This window comes from Oryctolagus cuniculus, chromosome 7, assembly GCF_964237555.1.
Source record: "Oryctolagus cuniculus chromosome 7, mOryCun1.1, whole genome shotgun sequence".
Lineage (NCBI taxonomy): Eukaryota > Metazoa > Chordata > Mammalia > Lagomorpha > Leporidae > Oryctolagus > Oryctolagus cuniculus.
Genome location: NC_091438.1, coordinates 36,299,584 through 36,326,886, shown reverse-complemented (window position 1 = coordinate 36,326,886; position 27,303 = coordinate 36,299,584). Strand labels below are relative to the sequence as shown.

Here is a 27,303-nt window from a genome sequence, read left to right as displayed (position 1 = left end):
CAGCATTAATTAGGCATCATTTTACACAGGTTGTCTGAGAAGTAAGATTTGCTAATGTAAAATATTGGCTGTGATGTGGAGCTATACAAAGTTGTATATACTACTACTGATGGGAATATAATTAGATATTAATGTCTTCTAGAACAATTTGGCAAAATTTAACAAAATTGGAATGTGTATAATCTATGAGCTCACATTTTCATTCTTTGAGATGACAATATTGGAATAAAACTGATGGTGGCATTACCTTATAATTTATTAAAAAGCAAAGATCAGAGAAACTAAGTATTTAATACATTTAAATATGTTTGAAATATAAACAAAACAAGTAAAATATAATTGAAATTGAAAATAAATATAATAGGTACAAATTTCCTGATATGTAGTATTATAGATTAAATTAATTAAAATACAGTATTCAAAATGACAAAACATTCCACAAAATTTAATCAGCAAAATTTGAAAATAAAATAATTTAAAATTCAATTTTAAGATAAAGAAAAGACAGAGGAGCGGATGAAGGAGGAGGAGGAGGAAGGGGGGAAGGAAGGGCAGGGAGAGCACACATGATGTCCTCATATTTATTTATATTAGTTGAAGCATGGTAAGGACATAAATATAAGCCACTTCTCGGGCCAGCTCTGTGGCGCATTAAGTTAATCCTCTTCCTGCAGCGCTGGCATCCCATATGGGTGCTGGTTCTAGTCCTGGCTGCTCCTCTTCCAATCCAGCTCTCTGCTATGGCCTGGGAAGGCAGTAGAAGATGGCCCAAGTGCTTGGGCCCCTGCACCCGTGTGGGGGACCTGGAAGAAGCTCCTGGCTCCTGGCTTCGGATGGCTCCGGCCATTGCAGCCAATTGAGGAGTGAACCAACGGACGGAAGACCTTTCTCTCTGTCTCTCCCTCTCACTGTCTGTAATTCTATCTCTCAAATAAATAAATAAAATCTTAAAAAAATATAAGCCACTTCTAAACACTTTCCTTTGACTCATTCATCGTCAAATAATCCCATCCCTTGTTCTACGACTTTGAGATCTTTTTTGAAGATTCTGGATTTTTGTAGGAGTCGGTATCTCTATTGAGAGTAAGTTACAGATGTCGTTACTTAGTGAGATTGGTAGTGAATTGTCTCTATTCCACATAATTACTGCTCTGAAGCAGCCTTGATCACAAAAACAAAACAAACTGATACATGGGTGCACCTCTGAGTCCTTGCTATTTTTTCTGTCAATCCTTTCTAGCTCAATGATTTTGAGGGAAAGGTTATGTTTTGTTCTTTGTAGTTCTCTTTTTTGAAGATTTCACTTAGTTTCTTTTCTGGACAAAAAGTTTCATATCCTCCAAGAAATGCACCTAAAATGAATACAGCCTAAAAACTTGGCTCCTTGAGTTGTTGGTTTTTTTTCCCTCTTTATGTTCAGGATGACCAGAGGCTGATTTTCATGGCAGTGAAAAGGAGTGAAAGGAGGTGGGGTTTGCTCAGGGTATTCTTGTCTTAACAAGTCTCAAGTCTTCTTTAAAAATGTTCTATTCATTTATTTTGAGAGGCAGAAAGAGAGAGGCAAGCAAGCTCCATCTGCTAGGTCATTCCTTATAATGCCTGGGAGCAAGGAACTCAGTCCAGGTCTCCCACACGGGTGGCATGGACACAAGTACTTGAGCCACCCCCTGCTGCCAACCATGCTCGGTGTCAGGAAGGTGAATTGAGAGTTGTGCCAAGACTCAAACCCAAGCACTCCAATACAGGATGCAGACACCCCAACTGGTGTCTTAACCACTAGCCAAGTACTGGCTCCAAATCTTCTTCTGTATCTATGACAATTAGGATAGTGCAGATATCACAATGTCCCTAAAAGCCACATACCATGAGAACCAGCCCACGCACCATCTCAGCCATCCAAGACATTGCTCAGAGAGCTGGTGGTACAAGGCAGCAGAGTGGATTTCCAGCACTGAGAACTTCAGGCCAAGTCGTTTGAGTCAGGGTGCTCCACTGGGGAAAGGAATGAAGACTGAAAAAAATTATCCATTACTTTACAAGCCTACTTCCTACCATACTGGATTTAATTTATGCCTGCATAATTTTAAAATATTGGATTTAAAATACTGTCTGCCACTGTGGCAAAAACGACCTGAATGAAAGATCTTGGTGAACAAGACCCCAGCAGAAAGAACAGGCCATCAAAGAAGGAGGCACCTTTCTCCGAAGGGTGGAAGGAACCTCCACTGTGATACGGCCTTGGCTAAACAAGTTCAGAGTCGGTGAACTCAAAGGGCTTCCATAGCCTCAACAGCTCATGGCAAGAGCCTTGGGTGATTACTGACATCATAAATAAGAAATGCCAATTGTTAAATCAACAATGGGAGTCACTGTGCACATGCTCCCCACATAGGATCTCTGTCCTTAATGTGTTGTACTATGAGAGTTAACTATAAAACTGCTAGTCTAACAGTACTCTATACCTTGTGCGGTTGTGTGGGTGTAGTCTGTTGAAATCTTTGCTTAGTATATACTAAGTTGATCTTCTGTATATAAAGATAATTGAAAATGAAACTTGATGAAGAGTGGGATGGGAGAAGGAGTGGGAGATGGGATGACTGCGGGTGGGAGGGAGGTTATGGGGGGAAAAGCCACAACAATGCAAAAGTTGCACTTTGTAAATTTACACTTATTAAATTTAAAAAAAATTTAAAAATAAAAATACTTTAAACAGAATCTAAACATTTTGGCCAACTAAAAATTCGTTAAGACTGCTGTACAAAAAAACCCCAAGAACAATTGTTAAATGGAAATATGACCAAATGTTAAATTTGTTCTCCCTCTGCCCAAATGAAGCTAGCTGCACAGATATTTTTGAATCCTAAATCAAAGAGTAATTTTACATAAATATATAGTTTCTATCACAATGAAAAGTGCTCCAGCTATGTTAGGTTATAAATGGGTTTATTAGAATTTTACAGTGAAAGTGATATGTATATTCTTTCTTTATCTGTGCAACACATAGTGAAGATATTTTATCAAAGATAGCATTGTTAAAAATGGTCCTTTTATATGCGTCAGTACTACAATTATTGACATTTTTCAGAACTGTTGGCAACAAATAGACAGTAAATCCAGTGATCTTGGGTGCTTTGCCCATGCCCAGTGGTTGAATCTTGGCAGAGTTTTGTAAAGATTTATTGTCTTGAAAAATTGCTTAAGTAGAAGTATTCTTGGAGTTTGAAGTTCTAAGCTTATTTTTTACATAATTATGTAAAAATGCTGACATAGAAACTTTTCATAAGATATTTACATATTTTAAAACAGCAGCCAATGCAGATTATTTTAATTCTAATTTAAAGCTATGTATATTGGTTATAGAAAACTGCCAGAAAAACTTGAACTTCTTGCAGGCACATTAAGTTTTTCAACTGACAATACCCCTTTAAATTTGATGTTAATCATAATTAATAAAACAGAGAACTCAGTTAACTTGAACAAGCATATTTATGAAATCAATGATTTTGTGTCAAAGACTAATCAATTATTCTAAAGACGATGAGCCAGTTTTTTCAATGAAAATGCAAAGACAAGTATTAGAAGGATACATTTCTTTTGATGTTTAGTTGCTTGAGCATTTTAAGGAGACTTGGCACTAGTTAGATTTTCCTTCCCTTGCAATTTAGGTTTTATATTTTACTAAATCTAAATTAAGTGTTTGTAATGAAAATTTGGTGTTTGATTTGAGATGTGTTCTAAGTATAAATTACACAATGGTTCTTTAAAAAAGTATGAAAAAATTATGTGAAATCTTATTAACATTTTAAATTGTATGTTCAAAGACTTTTTTGAATCTGACTCACATAAAATGCATTACTAAAAATAAAAAAAAATAAAAAATAAAATACTGTCTGCAACTCACACCAGACTATGAGTTTCACAAGGCCAGAAAATCATGATGTCTCCTTGGAGTATGTACCCAAATATTTGTCAAATTGCAGTGAACGATCTTAAGAGATGTGCTGAGCGTACTTGGAAAAAGCTTACAAAGAGACGTAAAAGAACACTTCACCAAATAAAGACAGTGTAATGTTCTTGAATGGAAAGACCATTGTATCAAATTATATTTTAATTTGCATTCCAACTCCAGTCTGCCCCTGAACTCCAGACTCCTTTATCCAACTCTCTACGTATAAACTTGTCTTGGATGTCTCCTAGGCATTTCAAATTTTACCTCTTTAAGACAAATATATACTAGTGTGGAATAGGCTCTATACCTCTACCTTCTCTTTCTAACCTTCGCCACTCTGCTCTGTGCTCTAACCAATACAGGCTCCAACCAAGTTCTCTTGCCTTTGTATTTCTTATTGAGTTCGGCTAACAGGAGACATGTATACAAAGATATGCTTGGAGAGAGAATAAGGGTGTTCAGGAAGAAGGATGAAATAAAAGATTATTCTGCATGCATTCATCAATAGAAGTACACCCACCTAGGATTTAGAATATAATATATGAGCTTACGTGTTTGGGAGTGGCACAAACACTGTTGCTGGCCAACTGAAGCCTGTATTCAATACTGGCCTGGATTCAAGAGATCAAAATGTCAAAATTTCCCTGGCACTCAATAGAGAAAGGAATCTGATGACTCAGCGCAATGGGCATGTTGCAGTGGCCCTATTGCCTGCAGACTGCTTAGTCACTCCCCATCTCTCTCCAAGTGTCAGATTCACTGAAGTACAGGTGAAGAGGGCACCAGCATCTCTCAAAGCTGTTGCTATCTTCTAAAGGCTTGAGTTGACAGTGGAAACGTTGTAATGAAACTGGATGGCTTAATTTCAGTGGAAATAATGGGACACAAGAATAGTATATGGAAGGTGTTAGCACTAAATGAGAGAAAGAGAGAGACCACTGTGGGCACAATTTACTACTCTAAGCCAAGGGAATATAATGGTATGAGAGTGAGAAAGGGGGAGAAGGCAAGGCAGAGGGGGAGAGAAGAGGAAGACATACAGAGTGAGGTGGGGGAGAAATCTTCCATTCACTGGTTCACTCCCCCAAATGGCTGTGACAGCCAGAGTGGAGCTAGGCCAAGCCAGGGGCCAGGAATTCCATCTTAGTCTCCTATGTGTGTGGCTGGAGTGTAAGCACTTGAGCTAGCATCCTCTGACTTCCCTGGTGCATTAACAGGGAGCTGGGTCAGAAGTGGAATAGCTGGGACTCGAACCAGCACTCCAGTGTGGGTATGGGATGCCGGCGCTGCAAGTAGCAGATTAAACCACTGACCTCTAGCAAAAGAATGTAAGGCTAATCAAAGAAAAATGCTCTTTTTCTCTATTTATTTATTAAAAATTCCTAACAGCAAGGTAGTCAGAAACAGTTTTCCTTCTTTTGATAGGAATAGCAGTATAGAAATAGCTTTACCTCAAGCACTATGCCAATTCTCTTGCCCTGGTGTAATAGAACCCAGAAGGACTTTAACCATCTTATATCCCATGACATACGCCATTAGCCCAGTACCTTGATGCCATTTGTTAATTGCCCCGATGAGGGGAACCTGACCACAGGGTGTCACTTCCATCATTACTGCACTAGCTTCGGCTATCTTTAACTTAGACGATGGCAGTGGTCTCCCTGATCTGTGTCCATCTGTTCCCCACATAGCGCCTTGAGTCATAATTTAAAAACACCAATCAAACCATGCTGCTTCTCCGTTCAAAATCCTCCACAGATTCTCATTTCATTTAAAATGAAATTGGAATCCCTTAAAATGGGATGTGGGCATCCCAAGTGGGCAGCCTAAACTGCTCTATCACAATGCCCACCTTTTACTATAAGGTTTTTGGAAGGCAATTTAGAAATGTGCACTAGAAATAAAAATTTCTCCATTACTTTAATCAAATGTTGAATGTATAATAATCCATTCTATATAAGTTGTCAGAAAAATGAAAATGAGTTAAGCATAAAGATTAAAATATTGTTAGAATCTATGATGACAAATAATTAGAAATCACTTATATAACCAATATTAGAATATATATAAATAAATTATGTACTTTTACAAAGGTATCTGTTATTGTATAGACATTAAAATAGCATAAAATGTTTTATAACACGGCCGGCGCCGCGGCTCACTAGGCTAATCCTCCGCCTAGCGGCGCCGGCACACCGGGTTCTAGTCCCGGTCGGGGCGCCAGATTCTGTCCCGGTTGCCCCTCTTCCAGGCCAGCTCTCTGCTGTGGCCAGGGAGTGCAGTGGAGGATGGCCCAGGTGCTTGGGCCCTGCACCCCATGGGAGACCAGGAAAAGCACCTGGCTCCTGGCTCCTGCCATCGGATCAGCGCGGTGCGCCGGCCGCAGCGTGCTGGCCGCGGCGGCCATTGGAGGGTGAACCAACGGCAAAGGAAGACCTTTCTCTCTGTCTCTCTCTCTCACTGTCCACTCTGCCTGTCAAAAAAAAAAAAATGTTTTATAACAGTGAAAAACACCATGATATGATATGATAATGTTAAACAAAGCAAAAACACTAGACACAACATTTTATACAAATTTCAATTCAAATACTAAGAGGTATTTTAAAAAGACCACAAGAAAACATCTCAAATCTGAAGAAATACTATTTTCATCAGCAAGCTCTTGAATGATCATTTTCTTTTTGTACTTTTTTTTCTTTAAAAAATGGACACAGGGACTGGCACCGTGGCTCAATAGGCTAATCATCTGCTGAGTTCTAGTCCCGGTCGGGGCGCCGGATTCTGTCCCAGTTGCTCCTCTTCCAGGCCAGCTCTCTGCTGTGGCCCGGGACTGCAGTGGAGGATGGCCCAAGTGCTTGGGCCCTGCACCCCATGGGAGACCAGCAGAAGCACCTGGCTCTTGGCTTCAGATCAGCACGGTGCGCTGGCCGCAGCGCGCTGGCCACAGCGGTCATTGTGGGATGAACCAATGGAAAAGGAAGACCTTTCTCTCTGTCTCTCTCTCTCTCTCTCACTAACTCTGCCTGTCAAAAAAGTACAATCAAAAATGTTTGACATTAAATTCTCAGCTGAAGTTTGAAAAGGCTAGAATAGAGGACTACTAAGTTTCTACCTTTTTGTGAATGGTTTTACTCTTTACAGTGTGGTTTCTCCCTGGGAACGGTCAACATGCAAGATGAGGTACACAGATGTTTGAGCCCTTGCTTGGTTTGCAAATAATCCACAGGTTGACTGCAGGTCTCAGGCTGTGGCTGATCTGGTGGCGAAACTTGGTCATGTTCAAGTTTTTAGTCTTATTATAGCCAAACCTCAAAAGTCAGTTGAAGGAAATGGAATTGACTCTACCCTGTGGTGTCAATTATGTGTTGTACATTTTCCTATACCATTACCCGAGTCAGGAACCCAAGCCAACAGAGAAAGTTTTAAGAGTGACCTTGGTTCTGGCTGAAAGGCCTGTGAGAGCATTTCAGGCATGGAAAGCCAAGACTCTGTGGCAAAAAAATATCCTACACGGAGGATCTCTGTGAGACCTCAGTGTAAAGAAATGGTCATCAAAGAAGGATGCACTCTTCTCTGAAGGGAGGAGAGAGCGCCCACATTACTTATGGCTGTGTCCAAATACCGATGGAGTCTATGGTCACAAAAGGCTTCCATAGCCTTGGCAGCCCAGGGCAAGAGCCTCGGGTGATAACTGATGCCATAAATAAGAGTGTTAATTGTTAAAGGAATAACAGAAGTCACTATGCACTTACTCCCCAGGTAGGACCTCTGTCCCTAATGTGTTTACTATGAGAATTGACTGCAAATTTTGTTCCCAAACTGTACTTTATATGTTGTGTGTGTGTGTGGGTGCAAATTATTGAAATCTATGCTAAACATGGAGTTGGTCCTCTGTATATAAAATTAAACTAAAAATGAACCATAATGAAGAAGGAAATGGGAGAAGGAGAAGGAGGTGGGATAGGAGTTGGAGGGGGGAGGGTGGGTATGGGGGAAAGACCCACTATATTCCTAAAGTTGTATCTATGAAAAAATGCATTCATTAAATAAAAACTTAAAAAAAAAAGAGTGACCTTGTGCCTTCTCACTGCCCTTGATTGGGGGGTGGGTGTATTGGTGCAAACTTTGGTTGTACTAATTTTTCAGTGTGGATGAAAAGTTTTTAATGTCTGGAACTTTATTCTAAGGAGAGATTTGGACAAGTTTTCAAAGATGAAGGTACAAAAATGCCCATTGCTCCAAATTATACTTGATCCATTGGAGAAAATTGGAAATAACCTAAATATATGCTTATGTATAAGTTATGATATAACCAATCAATAAAATACTAAGTGGTCATGCAAGGATGATGTAATTGACTTTCTTTGATATGAAAAGATACCTACAATACATAGAAAACAGTTTGCCAATTATCATTTATAATGAACCACTTATGCATATATTATAGGGCTCAAAGTCCATGAAAAAAATTTTAGGTCACTTTATTTTGTCACAAAAAACTGAAATCCATGGATAGTATTTTTAATTTTACAATATGTGTTTTCTATGGACTTTTAAAAAATTCCTCATCTATGCATAGAGAACAGTCTGGAGACATGTGTGCTGAAATATCAAAGAAATGGTAATTTCTGAGTGGTAAATTTGGGTTAATTTATGCTTTTTTTACACTTTTTTATGCATTTGATGAGCTTACATTAGCTTTATATCCAGTGAAAGGTTCGAATTCTTACTTTTCTACCTGAGCTCTACCATCTTTCCAAATATCTCAGAATTTCAGAGTGGTGGATGCCCGGGAAATGGGAAGATACAGCCATTATCTTTCTTTTTTTTTTTTTTTAGGATTTATTTATTAATTTATTTGAGAGGTAGAGTTACAGAGAGTGAGAGGAAGAGACAGAGGTCTTCCGTTCGCTGGTTCACTCCCCAAATGACCACAATGGCCAGAACTACACCAATCTGAAGCCAGGAGCCAGAAGCTTCTTCCTGTTTTCCCACGCGGGTGCAGGGGCCCAAGGACTTGGGCCATCTCCTACTACTTTCCAGGCCATAGCAGAGAGCTGGATTGGAAGAGGAGCAGCTGGGATTAGAACCGGTGCCCATATGGGATGCTGGCGGATTAACCTACTGTGCCACGGTGCCGCCATTATCTTCCTTAATGACATGCAGTAGGTTAGCACGCTACTCTCTCTCACCAGCAGCCTGTGTACAGCTTCAGGAGGTCCTTCCCTTCCCTTCACACTTGCAGAGGAATCCTTTGCACCTGCTAAAATACCTACCCATTTTATTACAAAGGCAGAACCAGTTCCAACCTGCCGACACTCATGAAAAAGCCTTGTTACACAGATAACATTTTACATGTTGGTATTTTCTAGAAGCTCTATCATGTTGTAAGATCAGATAGCATTTCCTGTCTGTGGTTACTGCATAGCTTTCTGGTCAGTGTTTGCACTGCCAGGTCCACTCTTGTGTCTTCTTTCCTGCATGAGTATTTCTAACCTTCTCTGTGTTACCATACCAGGGGCCACCATCAAGCCTGCTTGGGTATTTGCAAACATGGTTCCAAAGTAACCACCCTAAACTGAAGAGACTGGTAAAGGCAGAGAACATAATGACATATTAACAGCTTGACCTTGGGCAAGTTATTGAATATGAAGCTACAGTGACTTCACAACATAAGCTAACATCACCTACTGCAAAGGGCTTTGCAAAAGATAAATGCAATAAAACATGTAATACTTTTTGCAAAAGGTTTGGCTCATAGAAAATATCTACATGGTGGCTATTTCTATATAGGTGTACACAAATAGCCTGATATTTGTGTTCCAATTGTGATTTTGGCTTTGTCTATGTAGCATTCTAAATGGGAGGATGTATTGGTTTATGTGACCTCCTCAAAGGAATCTATCCTGTACCCAACTTAAAGTAGTATCTCTGTCCCTCCTTTGTCATGTGACTGTTTTATTTCTCCTCTCAGTGGAGCAGAACTTCATGAGGGAAGCAACGTTCCCTGAAGCATTTATCATGTTTCACGAATGCTTAGGACTTTACTTGGAACACAACAGGCACTCAGTGTATGCTGACTGAATGAATACATGAAGGTTCCATTCATCTTCCAAGTCCAGGCTCTCTCGTTAGGCTCTCCAGCCCTTGGAGAATGAGTCGCTCTTTGCCCCTAGCTCCCATTGAGTCCTGATGGTAGTCCAATCATCCCAGTTATTACATGTATCACGGTGTCTGTTTACTTCTTTATTTTCCCCATTAGTCTCCATGCTGTGTTGGGGGTAGCAACTAAGTGTCCACCACAGTGCCTGGTATATGGGAGACTTTAAATTATTATTGAACAACAACTATTCAACTATGGAACCGTTCATGTCGATCTGTGCGATAAGAAGATTTCACAATGGCTAGGATGAGGTAGCCATGACAGGCATTTGGCCTCAGCCTTAAGGCTGCAGGTGCATGACATCTTGTCTGTCCTTCAGTAACTGAAGTAGGCAGGTGAGACCTGACTGTGCAGGTGCCCAACAAATATTTATTCTTGCTTTTCTATTTGGTTTATTTCTAAGCACTTAGTGATATCTGCTTTAATGTACCTGCTGGGCTAATACACTTGAGAATATATATCCATTTTCTGAGAGAACTTCCAATAGACCATATAGCCTGAGATCCTGGCCAAGGTCTGTCCTGTCTTTGACATATCCCCCATGACTTCTTTTCCTTCTGTTCCCACTGTTGTTCCACCATGGTTAGCCCCTCGTCATCTCCCATCCAGCAGTCTCTGCCACCATCTCCCAAGATCAGTACATGCTCTTTATCAGATTGAAGTCCCCGAAGCTCAACACTAGCCTTGCTATTTCCCTTGTCAGAAATGTTCCATGTTTCCCTATTATCTATAGAAACACCCTTTCGAAATTCCATTGTTCTGGGGCTGACGCTGTGGCGTGGGTTAAGCTGCTACCAGCACTGCTGGCATCCCTAATGAGTGCTGGTTCAAGTCCTGGCTGCTCCACTTCCAACCCAGCTCTCTGTTATGGCCTGGGGAATCAGTGGAAGATAGTCCAAGTCCTTGGGCCCCTGCACCTGTGTGGGAGACCTGGAAGAAGATCCAGGCTCCTGGCTTCGGACTGGCGTAGCTCTGGCCACTACGGACAATTTGGGAATGAACCAGCCTATGGAAGACCTTTCTCTGCCTCTCCTCTCTCTGAGTAACTCTGACTTTCAAATAAATAAATAAATAAATATTTTTTTTAAAAAAAAGGAATTCTACAGTCCTATCCCAAACTACTTTTCCAAAAGCTGGGTTCCAAATTACCTTTCAATTACCTTGTATGAAGCACATATGCTTTTAAAAAAAATCCTTCTTCTAGATTTTTTCTCCTATGTTCTCTCTTCCTCCAAAATGTGTCCTCTAACCCATTTTTATGTAACCAAATGTTATCCTTCTTTAAATCCCCCTTATAATTCCACCTCTTCTATGAAGTCTTTCCTTTTCATCTCTTCTATCCTTGAATTTGTGCATAACAGTCTCTTGTGGAATTCATACTTTACTATTGTTTTATTTATCCAACAGGTTTTGGACTTCTTTGAAAAAATTTTCAAGTTCCCTATTTGAATCTTCTTAGAATTCAATTAGGCTTTAGAACACTCTTTGGGTAGATAGTATGATTATATCACATTTTAATAAAAAGTTATTGGATTACAAAAGAAATACATGCATCTATAAAACATGTAAACAGTACAAAGAAGTTACTTATTCCAACTCACTACTAAATTCCCAGATATAACTACTATATGACAAGTTTCTTATATATATTCTAGAAATGTTATATGATTATACAAGTATATAACCATTTTTTACACAAATGATATCATAATTTGTACCCTGCCTATTTCAACAACAATAGATCTTGGAGGATTTTTTTCACATCATATATGGACTTACTCAATCTTGTTCAGGGGCCAGTGCCGTGACAGGGGGGGTAAAGCCACCCCCTCCATGCCGGCATCCCATATGGGCAACGGTTAGAGTCCCGCTGCTCCACTTCCAATCCCGCTCACTGCTGTTGCCTGAGAAAGCAGTGGAAGATGGCCCAAGTCCTTGGGCCCCTGCACCCATGTGGGAAACCTGGAAGAAGCTCGGGGCTCCTGGCTTCAGATAGGCACAGTGAACCAGTGGATGGAAGATCTCTCGCTCTCTCTGCTTTTCCTTCTCTCTCATCTGAATTTCAATTAAATAAATAAGTTTTTTTAAAAAAATGTTTGTTCATTCTTGGATAGTCTTCTACTGATAGTACAAATGTTTTCTTAAGGTTGCTTTGACTGTATCCAATTTGCCCATATTTGTGCAGTGACAATTGTAGTGAAAATTTTGGGTCAAGGCTACATCCATGCATTGTATGTTTTGTCTGCATTGCCTGCTAATCAAAGAGTTTACATTAGTATATGCAGTTGTGTCTATTTTCATCACTCTATTTACTTATGAGTAGTTTTATTTCTTGTCCATTGAATACACAAAACAGTGTCTCATATTTAAATCTGTATTTATTTAATTATGAGTGAGCTCTATAATTTTTCATCCTAATTTTCTGAGTTTCCTGCTTTTGTATTACCCATTTATTTTAGCTTCAAGAACTGTTTTATATAGTTTCAAAAATTGATACATGGTAATTGTACACTGTTATACAGTATGGAGTAATATTCTGATACATGTATACAATGTATAAGTATCCGATCAGTGTAATCTGCATATCCAGCACCTCTAAAACTAATTTATTTATGTTGGGAGTATTAAAAGTCCCATTTCAGGGCTTCCAGCAAGATGGCAGCTGTTAGGAAGCGTGGATAAGCACTTCCCCACAGAGGTACCAATCTGAACATCAATTCACACACCAAGTTGCCTTTACAAGACCTGTCGAAGCCAGGTGAGAGACCTCAGTGCCTGGTTTTAGTATAACAATGAGACACATCATAGAAAACCAGAAAAGAAGGGTTGCCTGCATCAACCTTCCCCCAGCTTCAAGTAACACAGTGTGGAGAGATGCCTCTGCTTCCTCTTGTGAGAGAGAGGGTGGATTAACTTTAGAATTTAGACTTGGAATCCAGTGTGAGGCCCATCAAGATTAAAAAATATAGAGTTCCCCCAGCCCCTGTCCCCAGGCCTGTACCTGTGGGCTAACATTTTGGACCCTCTTTAACAGGGTGGCTAAGGGACTGTCTCCACCATCCCTCCTCCAGTTGCTAGTAGACAGCATAGTAAGACTCCAGTCACTGCAGGTTAGGGCAGGAAAGAGAAATTAGTACCTTGCCTTAGAGCTCAGAGGCCACATCTGTGAGACACAGTGCCTTATAAGTCCCAAGGGCTCTACCCCAAAACCAGTGAGTGCAGAAGGAACCAGCCTCTAGAGTTCCCCTGGCAGCAGAGGTCTGCACTCCAGTGGATGGACTTGTTTCCGCCTGTATCATCTCAGCCTCATATGGACCTGTGCATCATCTCAGCCTCATATGGCTCTGGCATGCACCTCTAAGATTGTGCAAGACCTTGTGACCCTGAACCCCAGGTGTGCCCCAGTTGAATACTAGACTGAGTGGCCAAGGGGCTGCCTTTATCACCCTTCTCTCATCCTTGGGCAGACTACAAGGAGCTACAATGCTCTCTTGGGATTCAGCCCACCAGGCAGATCCTAATGGCCCCTGTCCCGAGGCAGTGACAGCAGAAGAGGTTCTAGAACTGCCTTGGTGCCAACTGTAGTCTTGTGGACCCAGGTGATTAGACTTACATTCCCTCTAGCATCACTCAGGCCGATTGCAGCAGCCTCGGGCTGTGAGTGCACCTCGGCAGCACACAGATGAGACCACACAATGTTGGCTTTGGTCCCACCCCTGTGCCGCACTGGTCTGGGTGGGTTGTGGGCTCTGGATGATGGCATTGGTGGCCACAGCCCCGAGAGAGGCTTGTACGGGTGGATTACTCCTTTATGAATGCCTCCATCTTTCATTCTGAGTGGCACAGCATCTGTGGGCTCAGGACAAGTCTGAGTTCAGGGCGTAACTCAGGCAGTGACAGTGCACCAGCAACGTATTTGCAGCAAACTATGTCTTAGGGTCCTCCCTAGTGCAGACAAAAAAGTAAACAGACTCTTCAGAATTTCTGGAAGAGTAGCCACAAATGAAGCCAGATTACAGAGACTGCAAAAAATAACACTTTTTGATGTGTAGATGACTTTATATACATCAACAAGCACCACGAACTCTCAGGAAACCATGAACTCATCTAAGAAACAAAATTAAGTGTCAGACACTAAACACCTTAAAGCTAACATTATCAAATGCTTGCATGAAGAATTTAAAATAAATGGATTAAGGAAAATCAATGAACTTCAAAAGAACACACAGAAATGGCTTAATAATTTAGAAGAGAGAATTGACAAAGAGATAAACTGAAAAATATACTAAGTAAAATTAAAAATGTAATAGAAGGCATCAATAGCAGAATAGATCAAACAGAAAAAATAATCAGTGAGTTCAGACTGCTATTTGAAAATGTACAGTTGGGAGAGAAAAATGAAAAAAAAATCAAGACGAATAAAGAAAGCTTTTGAGAACTTAGGGACAACACAAAAAGAGAAAATATCCAAATAACTGGTGTTCAAGAAGGACTTGAGAATGCCAAATGGGTAGAAATCATATTTTGAGATAATTATAGAAAACTCCCCAAACCTACAGAAAAATACAACTATCCAGGGACAAAAAAAAAAAAAAAAAAAAAAAAAAAAAAAAAAGCCAAAAGTCACCAATCAGATTCAATTCAACCAAATCTAACCCAAGACATATTATAATCAAACTCTCCAAGGTTAAAAACCAGGAGAGAATTCTCCAATCTGCAAGAGGAAAGAAACAAAGAACATACAAAGGGACCCTGATTTGCTTGACTTCAGACTTTGCAGCAGAAACCTTATAGGCCAGGAAAGTGTGGGATGTGACTTTCACAGTGTTCAAGGAGGGAAACTGACGGCCAACACTGTACCCAGCAAAGACTTTAGATATGAAAGAAAGAAAAAGACTTCAAGGCAAACAAAAGCTGAGAGAATTTATTACCACTGAATGTGTCTTACAAGAAATAATAAAGGGAATTCTTCAAACTGAAAGAAAGGGATGTTAATTAGTAAGACAATAGAGAAGGTAGAAAACTCAATGTTTAGAGTTGCTACACAAACAAAAAAAAATGCTGTAGTATAGCAAGCATGGTGCATGAACCAGTCACACATTTAGTATGAAAAGTAAAATGCAAGCAAATAAAATACAAAGAGGCAATAGGACATAAAAAATTCAAAATGCAAATGTAGAGGAATGGAATGTAAGTGTAGAGTTATTTATTAGTACTGTTAGTTATTATTAGTGTTTTTTAAAATTTAAATTTATATAAAGGGAACAAATTTCATGCATTTCATTTATATGGTTTTAAGAATATGATGATACTTCTCACCCTACCTTCCCTCCTGCCCTGTCTCCCTCTCCCCTCTCCTTCATTTCTTATTATTCTTTTAATTTTTACAATTACATACTTTCAATTTACTTTTTTTTTGACAGGTGGAGTTTACAGACAGTGAGAGAGAGAGACAGAGAGAAAGGTCTTCCTTCCATTGGCTCACTCTCCAAATGGCTGCAACAGCCAGCCATGCTGATCTCAAGCCAGGAGCCAGGAGATTCCTCCTGGTCTCCCATGCGGGTGCAGGGCCCAAGGACCTGGGCCATCCTCCACTGCTATTCCAGACCACAGCAGAGAGCTGGACTGGAAGAGGAACAACCAGGACCAGAACCCGGCACCCATATGGGATGCCGGCACGGCAGGCAGCAGCTTCAACTGCTATGCCACAGCATTGGCCCCTCAATTTACTTTATAATCACAAGCTTAACCCTCCACTAAATAAAGAATTTAACAAGTTCCTCAAGAGTATAGACAAGGGTTATAAACAAGAATAAAATCTCAAAATGCCAATTTTGTTCATATGCTTTTTTTTGTATGCTGAACAGTATTAGTATTTCTTACCTCTTTTTTGTTTCTTCTGCTATGTTTATAATCAATGCAAAGTCGCTATCATTTCAAAATAGCTTGTTAGAAGGAAAAGATGTTCTTTGTACACCTCATGGTAATCACAAATCAAAAATCTATAATTGACTTGCCAAACACAAAAAGCAAGGAATCAAAACAGACTACTGGAGAAAACACTTAGTCATAAAGGGAAATTGTAAGAGAAGGAGAAATAAAGGAAAGAACTACAACAAACTAGAAAGCAAGTAGTAAGACCTTACTACCAATAATTACTTTTAATGTAAATGGACTAAATATTCCAATTTAAAAGACATATAGTGACTGAATGGATTAAAAAACAAGACCCAGATGCATGATGGTTACAAGAAACTCACTTCACCTCTAAGGACACAAGTAGACTAAGAGTGGAATAAGTAGAATAAGATATTCCATGCAAATGTCTCCCCAAAGAAAGCAAAAGCAGCCATCCACCTACCAGAAAAAGTATCTTTTAAATCAAAAGCAGTGAAAAAGTCAAGGGAGGTCATTATGTGATGATAAAGGGTTCAATCCAGCAGGAGGAAATAAAAATTGTAAATATATCTACACCCTGGGGCTGGCACTGTGGTGTAGTAGGTAAAGCCGCTGCCTGTAGTGCCAGCATCTGATATGGGTGCCGGTTAGTGTCCCGGCTACTCCACTTCCAATCCAGCTCTCTGCTGTATGCACCTGAGAAAGCAGTAGAAGATGATCCAAGTCGCTGGACCCCTACACCCACATGGGAGAACTGGAAGAAGCTCCTGGCTCCTGGCTTTGGATTGGCCCAGCTCTGGCTGTTATGGTCATTTTGGGGGGTGAACCAGTGGGTGGAAGACCTCTCTCTATCTCTCTGCCTCTGCTTTTCTGTAATTCTACCTTTCAAATAAATAAATAAATCTTTTAAAAAAAGAAAGAAAAGAAGATCACTGATAAATTTAAATATATATATATCTACACCCAACATCAGAGCACCCAAAATATGTAAAGTAATTATTAATAGAGCTAAAGGGAGATGCAGACTGAATACAGAAATTTAACACTCCACTTTTCAGAAATGGGCAGGTCATTGAGACAGATCATTAACAAAGAGACAGTAAAGTTAAATTAGACCCAGATCAATTGAATCTATTGTAAATTCACAGAATATTCCATCCAAAACCATAGAACACACATTCTTCTCCAGAGCCCATGGAATCTTTGAACATAGGTCATAAACAATCCTCAACAAATGTTTAAAAATAAAATCAGATTGAGTATCTCTTCTGGACACAATGCAATAAAACTATAAATCAGTAACAAGAGAAACTTTGGACACTATTATCAATACATAGAAATTAAACACCTTATCACTGTGCAACCAATGGACCAACAAAGAAATTAAGCAGGAAACCTGAAAATTTATTGAGGGGCTGGCATTGTGGCGTAATGGGTAAAGCCACTGCCTGCAATGCTGACATCCCATATGGGCACAGGTTGATTTCCCAGCTGTTCTACTTCTGATCCAGGTCCTTGCTAATGACCTGAGAAAAGCAGTAGAAGATGGCCCAAATGTTTGGGCCTCTGCTGCTCACATGGGAAACCTGGTTTAAGCTCTTGACTCCTGGCCTCAGCCTGGCCTAATGCTGGCTGTCATGACCAGCTGTGGAATGAGCTAGTGGATGAAAGATTCTCCCTCTCTCTCTCTCTCTCTCTCTGTAACTCTTTAAATAAATCTTTAAAAATTATTAACAAATTAATCATTCCAAAATTTGTAGGAAACTTTGACACTATTATCAAGCAAGCAGTACTAAGAGGGAAGTTAATAGAAATTAATCACTACATCAAAATAACCGGAAACATCTCAAATTAACAACTATGGCTACACCTCAAGGAACTAGAAAAGCAAGAACAAATCAAATCCAAAATTAGTATACATAAAGAAATTATAAAAATCAGAACATAAATTAATGAAATAGACACTAAAGGACAATACAAAGTATCGGTGAAATAAAGAGCTGATTCTTTGAGAGTAAGCAAAATTTGACAAACCCTTAGCTATACCAACCAAGAAAAAAGAGGAAACTTTCAAATACATAAAATCGATTTGGAAATGAAGACATTATGACTGACACCACAGAGATACAAGGGATTGTTTGATGTTACTCTAAATAATTGAATGGCAATGAATTTGATAACCTAGAAGAAATGGACAAATTCTTGGACGCACACACAGCTCACCAAGATTTAATCAAAAGAAATAGAATATCTAAATGGATCAATTATAAGTAATGTGATTGAATCAACAACAACAACAACAAAAACTCCAAAGAAAAGTCCAGTACCAGATGGCTTCACTGCTGAATTCTACCATATATTTTTTTACAAAGATTTATTTATTTATTTATTTATTTAAAAGGCCGAGTTACAGAGAGAGAGAGAGGGAGAGAGATAGAGAAAGCTTCCATCCTTTGGTTCACTCCCCAAATGGCTGTAATGGCTGGGCCTGGGCCAGGCCAAAGTCCGGAGGCTGGAACTCTCTCTGGGTCTCCCATGTGGGTGCCGGGACCTAAGTACTTGGACCATCTACCATGACTTCCCTATGCACATTAGCAGGGAGCTGGATTGGAAATGGAGTAGCCGGGACTTGAACTGGCTCCTGCATGGGATGCCAGCGGGCAACTTAACCCATTGCACCACAACGCTAGCCTCTCTACCACACAGTTAAAGAAAATTTAATACTTGTTTTCCAAAATTATTTCAAAAAATAGAAGAGGAAGTAATTCTTCCAAATTCATCTCTCTCTTTTTTTTTTTTTAAGATTTTATTTATTTGAGAGAAGGAGTTACAGTCAGTGAGAGGGAGAGACAGAGAGAAAGGTCTTCCATCCGAGGTTCACTCTCCAAACGGCCACCACGGCTGGAGCTATGCTGATCTGAAGCCAGGAGCCAGGTACTTCTTTCCAGTCTCCTATGTGGGTGCATGTGGGCCATCTTCTACTGATTCCCCAGGCCACAGCAGAGAGCTGTTTTGGAAGAGGAGCAGTTGGGTCTAGAACCAGTGCCCATATGGGATGCTGGCGCCACAGGTGGAGGATTAACCTGTGCCATGGCTTTGGTCCCCCAAATTCATCTTGTGAGACCATCTATGCATTAATATCAAAATCAGACAGGATGCAATTAAAAAGAAAGCTATTGACCAATATCCTTGATGATCATATGTGCAAAAATTCTCAGAAAAAAATACTAGCACATTAAAAAGACTATTCAGGGACAAGCATTGTGGCATGGTGGATTAAGCTACTGGTTGGATGCCTGCGTCTCATTTTGGAGTACCATTCTGAATCCCAGCTACTGCACTTCCAACCTTACTCCCTGCTAATGTACCTGAGAAGGCAGTGGATGATAGCTCAAGCATTTGGGCCCCTGCCATCCATCCTTGCTTTGGCCTGGTCCAGACCTGACTATTGTAGCCATTTGGAGAGTGAGCTAGAGGACAAAAGATTTGTCTCCCTATCTCTGTCTCTTTCCCTCTCCTTTTCTCTCTGTGACACTCTTTTTTATTTTTATTTTTTATTTGACAGGTAGAATTACAGACAGTGAGAGAGAAACAGAGAAAGGTCTTCCTTCCGTTGGTTTACTCCCCAAATGGCTGTGTCAGACAGAGCTGCACCGATCTGAAGCCAGGAGCCAAGTACTTCTTCCTGGTCTCCCATGCAGATGCAGAGGCCCAAGGACTTGGGCCATCCTCCACTGCTTCCCAGGCCACAGCAGAGAGCTGGCCTGGAAGAGGAGCAACCGGGACTACAACTGGCACTCATATGGGATGCCGGCACCTCAGGTAGAGGAATAACCTAGTGAGCCACAGCGCCAGCCCCGTGACACTCTTTGAAATAACTTTTTTTTTTTTTCAAAATAGATTATTCACCACAATCAAGCCGAATTCATTCCAGAGACCCCGCCACCATTATGGGAGATTCAGATTGAGTTGCACTCTCTTGGCTTCAGCCTGGGCCAGCCTCAGCTGCTGTGGGAATTTGGGGAGTGAACCAGTGGTTAGAACTCTCTCTGCCTCTATCATTTCTATCATCTCTATGTTTATCATCTCTGTCTCTCTTTCAAACAAGAGAAAAAATTAAAATAGTTTTAAAATCATAAGATAATTTTAAAAGATACATAAAATCCAACTTCCCTTCATGATAAAAACTGAACAAATTAGGTAGAGAAGAAAGGTACCTCAGTGTAATAGCAGCTGTATTTAACATGCCAACAGCTAACACCATACTGAATGGGGAAAAGTTGAAGACTTCCTAAGATCTGGAACAAGACATCCAGACTAGAAAGCAGAAAGTCAAATTGTCACTGCTTGCAGATGATTTAACTTAAAACACAGAAATCCCCTAAGATTCCACTAAAAATCTTTTAGGACTAATAAATAAATTCAGTAAATTTGCCGCATACAAAGTCAACATACAAAATCAGAGACATTCTTACACACCAATAGTAAATTATCTGGAAAAGAAAATCAAGAAAGCAATCCCATTTCCAGTGGCTACCCTCCCCGCCAAAAATTGGTAGGAATAAATCTAACCAAAAAGGTGAAATATCTGCACAATGAAAACTATAAAACACGAATGAAAGAAATTGAAGAGGACTCAAAGAAATGCAGTGATATCCTATAGATGTGGACTGGAAGAATCAATATTGTTAAAATGTCCATACAATCCAAAGCAATTTACAGATTCAGTTCAATCCCTATCAAAATATCAAAGACATTTTTCAGAGAACTATAAAAAAAACTATTAAAATTTGTGTGGAACTACAAAAAGACCCCCAAATAGCCAACAGCAATCTTACACTAAAAAAAGAACAAAGCAGGACCGGCGTTGTGGTATAGTTGGCTAAGCCTCTGCCTGTGGCACCAGTATCCCATATGGGTACCAGTTCGAGTCCCAGTTGTTCCACTTCTGATCCAGCTCTCTGCTGTAGCCTGGGAAAGCAGTAGAAGATGCTCCAAGTGTCTGAGCCCCTGCACCCGCGTGGGAGACCCAGAAGAAGCTGTTGGCTTCAGCCTGATTCAGACCTGGCTGTTGCAGCCATCTGGGGAGTGAACCAGTGGATGGAAGGGAGAGGGAGAGGGAGAGGGGAGGGGGAGGGGGAGGGGGAGGGGGAGGGGGAGAGGGAGGGGGAGGGGGAGGGGGAGAGGGAGAGGGAGAGGGAGGGGGAGGGGGAGGGGGAGGGGGAGGGGGAGGGGGAGAGGGAGAGGGAGAGGGAGAGGGAGAGTGTCCGCTACTCTACCTTTCAGATAAATAATATTTTAAATAAAAATAATATAATAGTGGTTACCAGAGTAGGGAGGAGGATGAAACGGGAAAGGTTGATTAATGGGCACTAGATTATATTTCAGGAGCAAGAAGTCCTGATGTCTTGCTGCACAGAAGGTCACTAGAGATGCTAATGTAGCATTTCTCTATAAGAACACTGGAAGGAAAGATTTTGAATGCTTTTACCAGAAAGAAATGCTAAATGTTTGAAGAGATACATATGTTTATCCTGAGTGAACACTGTGCAATGTAGGCATGTATAGAAACATTATGCAGTACCCCATAAATATGTACAATTTTTGTGTCAGAAAATAAAATTTTACGTTGTTTGAGTATACATGGGGTTGTTGTTGGCTATCGTCACTCTCCTGTGCTGTAGAGCACTGGGACGTCTTCCTTCTATCTGACTCTCACTTTTTTACCCATCGATTCCTCTCATTTCCCCTCTTCACTGCCCTTCGCAGCCTCTGGCAAACACCATTCCACTCTCCAGATCTAAGAGATCAACTTTCATAGCTTCCACATAACGAGTGAGCATTTGGTGATCGTCTTTCTTTAAAATTTTTGTGGAAATTTATTTTAGTTTTATTTATCTGAATGGCAGGAGGCAGGAAGAGAGAGAGAGAAAAAGAGAGAGAGGAGAGAGAGAGAAGAGAGAGAGAGAGAGAGAATCTTTCATCTGCAGGTTCCCTTGCCAAATGCCCTCAATAGCTGGGACTACTCCTGGCTGAAGCTAGGAGCCCAGAACAGAATCTGAGTCTCCCATGTGACCATGTGGCAGGGACCTAAGTGCTTAGTAACCAGCTGCTGCCTCCCAGGGTACACATCACCAGGAATGTAGAATTGAAAACAGAGCCAGAACTCAAATTCAGGTACTCTACTATGGGATATAGGTGTCCCAGGCAGCATCTTAACTGCTATGCCAAATAGCTGTCATGGCATTTGTTTTTCTGTGGCTGGCTTACTTCACTTAACACAATGATCTCCTATTCTATCCCTGTGGTAACAAATCACAGAGTTTTGGCTGGCGCTGTGGCTCACTTGGCCATGGCTAATCCTCCGCCTGTGGCGCCGGCACCCCAGGTTCTAGTCCCAGCTGGGGCGCTGGATTCTGTCCCAGTTGCTCCTCTTCCAGTCCAGCTCTCTGCTGTGGCCCGGGAGTGCAGTGGAGGATGGCCCAATTGCTTGGGTCCTGTACCCACATGGGAGCCCGGGAGGAAGCACCTGGCTCCTGGCTTCGGATCGGCACAGCGCGCCACCTGCCGTAGCATCCGTTTGGGGAGTGAACCAACAAAAGGGAAGACCTTTCTCACTGTCTAACTCTGCCTGTCCAAAAAAAAAAAAAAAAAAAAAAAAAAAAACAAAAAAAAAACACCACAAATAACAGAGTTTCTTTGTTTCTTATGTCTAAGTAATATTCCATTGTGTATCTACACTCTACACTTCATATGTTCTTTTTCTGCTCACGTGTTGATAGACACTTGATTCCATATCTTGGCTATTGTGAACAGTGCTAACGTAAACACGAGAGTGCAAATGTTTCATTGGCATGCTTATTTCATTTCCTTTGTATAAATATCCAGTCATGGGATTCTGAGTCACATTTAGTTCTAGTTTTTTAGGGAAACTGTACGGTTTTCCACAATGGCTGTACTAATTTACATTTCCAACGACGGTGTGCAACATTCTCTTCTCCTCACATTCTCACCAGCACTTTTTCTATTTTTTGATGGGGTAAGATGTTATCTCATTGTGATGTCAATTTACAGAGTCCTGATGAATAGTGATGTTGAACATTTTTCCGTGTACTTGTTGACCATTTGTTTGTCCTTTGAGAAACGTCTACTCCAATCATTTTCCTAATTAAACAGCTGGATTATTTGTTTTTTGCTCTTGAGTTTTTCAGTTCCTTATACGTTCTGGGTAATCCTTGTCAGATGAACAGTTTACATAGTCAACAATCAACTAAAAATGTTAAAGACTTAAATATAAAACTGGGCACTATGACATGACTAGAAGAAAACCTAGGGGAAACACATTAGGAAATTGGTCTTTGCAAAGCTTCTGAGATAAGGCCTCAAAAGCACAGGCAACAAAGGGAAAAACCAGGCAAATGGGATTATACCAAACTAGAAAACTACTGCACCACAAAGGAAACAATCAACAGAGTGAAGACAATTTGCAGATGGGAGGAAATATTTATAATTATTCATCTGATCAGAGATGAATACGCACTTTAATTGATTCTCTAAAGTATTTATGTTTACAAAGGTTAATTTTTTCTATCAGTTTATCAATAACCTTTGCAGAGGTTTCTATATTAGTCATATGAGAGGGTTTCCAAAAGTTTGTGGAAAATGAAACTAAACTAAAAGATGTTGCATGTTTTCCATGAACTGTTGAAACCCCCACATATTTATCAATCTTTCATGGTTTCTGGGTTTTGTACTTTGTTTAGAAAAGGTTTCCCAGTGGCATATTTTTAACAGCTTGTGTTTTCCATGAATATGCATTCTAGTTTAAAAACTAAGATCTATATTAATACTATTTTGACTGAATTTTACTTAAAGAAATAGGAAGGGATTTAAGTTTATATTTTTCTAAGTCACCAGCCAAGTGTCCCAACACTATTAATTATCAGTTGTCTTTTCCTTCTTTATCTGAGGCACCTCATTATCAGATGCTAAATGCCGTCTGATTTCTGGACTCTATATTCTGTTCCATTGATCTTTCAGTATCAAACTCTTTTGATTGCCATAGTAATTACTATGCCTTTATAATGTATTTTAATAGTTGGTAGAGCTAGTTCTCTCCTCTCTTTTTAAAAAATCTAAACATTTCTTCAGGTTCTACCATGATACACTTCACTATCCTTTCTATAAATTAAAAATATTCGGATGGTGGTGTTTTTCTTTTTCTTACTGGAAACATATTGAACTTACAGACTAATTTATGATGAACTGATATGGTTTTCAACTGAGTCCCTCCACATTGGCAAAGGGACCCAAATTCTTTGGTCTGACTCCCAGCCACTCTGATATGGGATGTGTGGGTCTCGTAATAGCTGTGTCAAACACTTGCCTCTTATAATTTAACTTTATAAATAGAAGCCCTTACTGAATTTCCTTAAAGTTTTTGGCAGTTTCTTTTCAGTAGCATCTTAGATTTTATAGATATAAAATCACCACAATGTCAAAGAATAATTTTGTACCTTTCTTTTACCTTTTTACATTTTTTTATTTACCCCATGTGCTAATTACACTTGTTAGGATTTCCTGGTACATGCTACATGGTAGTACTGTGATGGGCAGCATTGACTCAGTGACGCCCTTAGCAGGAATTCTTCTAGTGCTGCACCTGATCTGTGGTTAAGGGAGTATCTGTAGAACCCTGTATTGTTAGAAGTTTGTAAATGCATGCCCATGTCTGTATGTGTGTTTAATTGCATTTTGTAACTTTTAATCTATTAATGTATAATTACACTAATATTTTTCCTAACATGAAGTCATCCATTATTTCTTGAATCGTACCATACTTGAATACAGTGTTTTTTTTCTCCTCAATGAGTAACCAACTTCTGTTAGTTTATGTAAAGTTCATTTTAAAGGAATGTGTGTGTGTGTGTGTGTGTGTGTTTCCTCTTTTGTGTTTGTGTCTTCTTTGGAGAAAATGTTTGACCTCTGTACACAGAATTTGGAGAAGAGAAGTAAAAGGAAGATAAACCACTGAAGCTAAGAAGATGTGAATATGTAATTCTCATAAAAGGAACTACCAATGCTTAAGAAATATAAGGAAGTATTCTCAATACCACTTGTAACTTGATAATAGAAACTGACAATACCTTAAGTCTATCTTTCTCATATTTGTATCCTCAGTACCATTTTAAGAAAGATATATTCCTTCATATTTTACATGGGATCTTCAAAAAGTTCATAGAAATGCATATTATGAAAAAACTATGCATGTATTTCAATTTTTGATGCCAAAATAAACTCATCTTTTAATTGCATATTTCATGAACTTTTTGACTTTCTCTCTCATTGGCAATAACAACCACTTTTGTCCTCATAGATTCCCAATTCTGAGAAGTACAGAAGTTCATTTACAGAGTGAAAAGATTCTTTACATGGCCTGACAGGGGTCAGACTTCTGAACCTTCTCATGGGCCCATATGCCCACTTCCTTTTAAAATGCCACTTTAGGAAAGAACCTTTCTAAGTCAGTTTGACAAGTGCCCATCACCCTTAATATCTGGTCACTCTTGATATCTAACCAGGTTTCTCATCCTCTGCCATCCCCCAGGTGATGTCTGATCAGCCTGGCTTGTCTTCAGCAAGACAAGCTGACTGGTTTGGCCAGAATCCCCCTCACCTCTATGTTTTCCCCTATAGTTTCCTATTCTCTCACCCTCGCTTTGTTCCTTAATTATCAGCTCCCACAAATCCATGCATATACTGAGTTGAATTCAATTTCTCTCCCCTACTGCAAGTCCTTATTGTAGTGAATCCTATACCTGTCACAATGGTTCCACAAAAGAGTCTCCCTCACCATGCTTTACCAAATGTCAGCAAGTAACTTCTCATCTTTGACAAGAGACACTGAGTTCTAATTCCTATAGTAGATAGAATAAAAGTTTTGGTGATCTCTACAAAATATTTTGTAACCTTTGACCTGTTAACTAATGCAAGGTGATGTATCTTGGGGTTGCACTGTAAACTGGGCAAATACACAGTTTCTTTCAGCAGAGCAGTTCTTATACGCTAGCCTGGAATTTCACATTTAACTCAGACTCTGGAATGGCTGATGACTTTTAACCCAAACAAGGCATTTGAGAAATCTAGATCTGTTTTTTCACTTTTAGAGGGGACTGCTTCTGTTGGCCTTGATAGACCACAGGAAGGATGAAAGGAAATTATGTAAATTGAGGCCCTTTACAAATCTAACACAATGTGAAATGTCATTAGTATCATTAGTATTTCTAAGGACTGCAAGGAGATGCAGCACGATATAGCACAGTCAGTCTTTGTGATTAGAATTTCATAAAGAGCCCTACATGTTTTCCATATTAAATAAACAGACTTCCGGAGGAGAGGAACTTTCTGCTATTTCTACCTTTTCTCCACTCCTCATACCTCCCATGCTTCCTGCAATCCTCCCCTTCGCCCACATCCACAGCCCTGCTTCTGCTACTGCAGAGATTACAAAGGTGGCATTCACACCAGGGGCAAAAGGGCATATGGGAGAACATGCACGTCCTGTCCCAGCAAAGTCAGAGAGAAGCCCAATTCCTTCACTATGTGGCTGCCATGATGACTTTGAATATATAGTTTCAAATGTGTGGAAACTGAGGCTACTCACGAGACACAGAGGCACAGGGCTCCTGGTATAGACTCGCTGTCTCTCAACAAGAAGTTGCCATCCACCCCTTCCTGGAGCAACAAGGTTTCACAGTCCTGCTTGGTCAGAGGGCCATGGTAGTAAGACAGATCCATGGAGAGCCCTGTTGTATTTTAGGCTGTCCCGCTAGCTTGACATCCAACTCCAAGTCAAGGAATGGCTCTGAGAAGGGAAGGGAAGGCTGCTGACTTGAAAGGGCCTGTGGAAATATCTCTTCCTCTAGTGGTGTGGGAGTGGTGTGAGGTTGCTCTGTGGGACTCACCCAGTTTTATCAGATCAGGAAATGAGAAGGGCGGAAGTGATGAAGTGACCAAGACCCTTCAGGCTATAAACGGCTTTGATGTGACTCAGAGAAGTGAATGAGAGTACCTTTGGGGTCACAATGGATTTAGTGATGGTCCTCACTGGGGCTACAATGGAAAAGGCAACTCCCAGGAAACTTACTGCAACCTCATGTATTGCCAGATATCCCTAGTCTTTACCTTCTATGGCTACTGGTATTTTTTCCAGGGAGCACACCTTGTTCATTTTAATGACTACGTATTTCTGCTGATGTTGCCTCTAGTTAGTCAATGCTAAGCTCAGAAAGGG

At 40.2% G+C, this 27,303-nt stretch overlaps 1 protein-coding gene across 3 annotated transcripts in view; it reads right to left on the bottom strand.

Annotated features, from left to right (window-relative positions):
• SH2D1B (SH2 domain containing 1B) overlaps positions 1–26,954 on the bottom strand; it is a 43,629-nt gene extending 16,675 nt beyond the window's left edge. For all 3 annotated transcript variants that reach the window (XM_008264160.4, XM_051857190.2, XM_051857191.2), the window contains exon 1: positions 26,674–26,954. In XM_008264160.4, coding sequence (XP_008262382.1) covers positions 26,674–26,807 — 134 coding nt within the window. In that variant the 5' untranslated portion in view covers positions 26,808–26,954. The remainder of the gene's footprint in view (positions 1–26,673) is intronic.
• Positions 26,955–27,303: the final 349 nt, after the last annotated feature.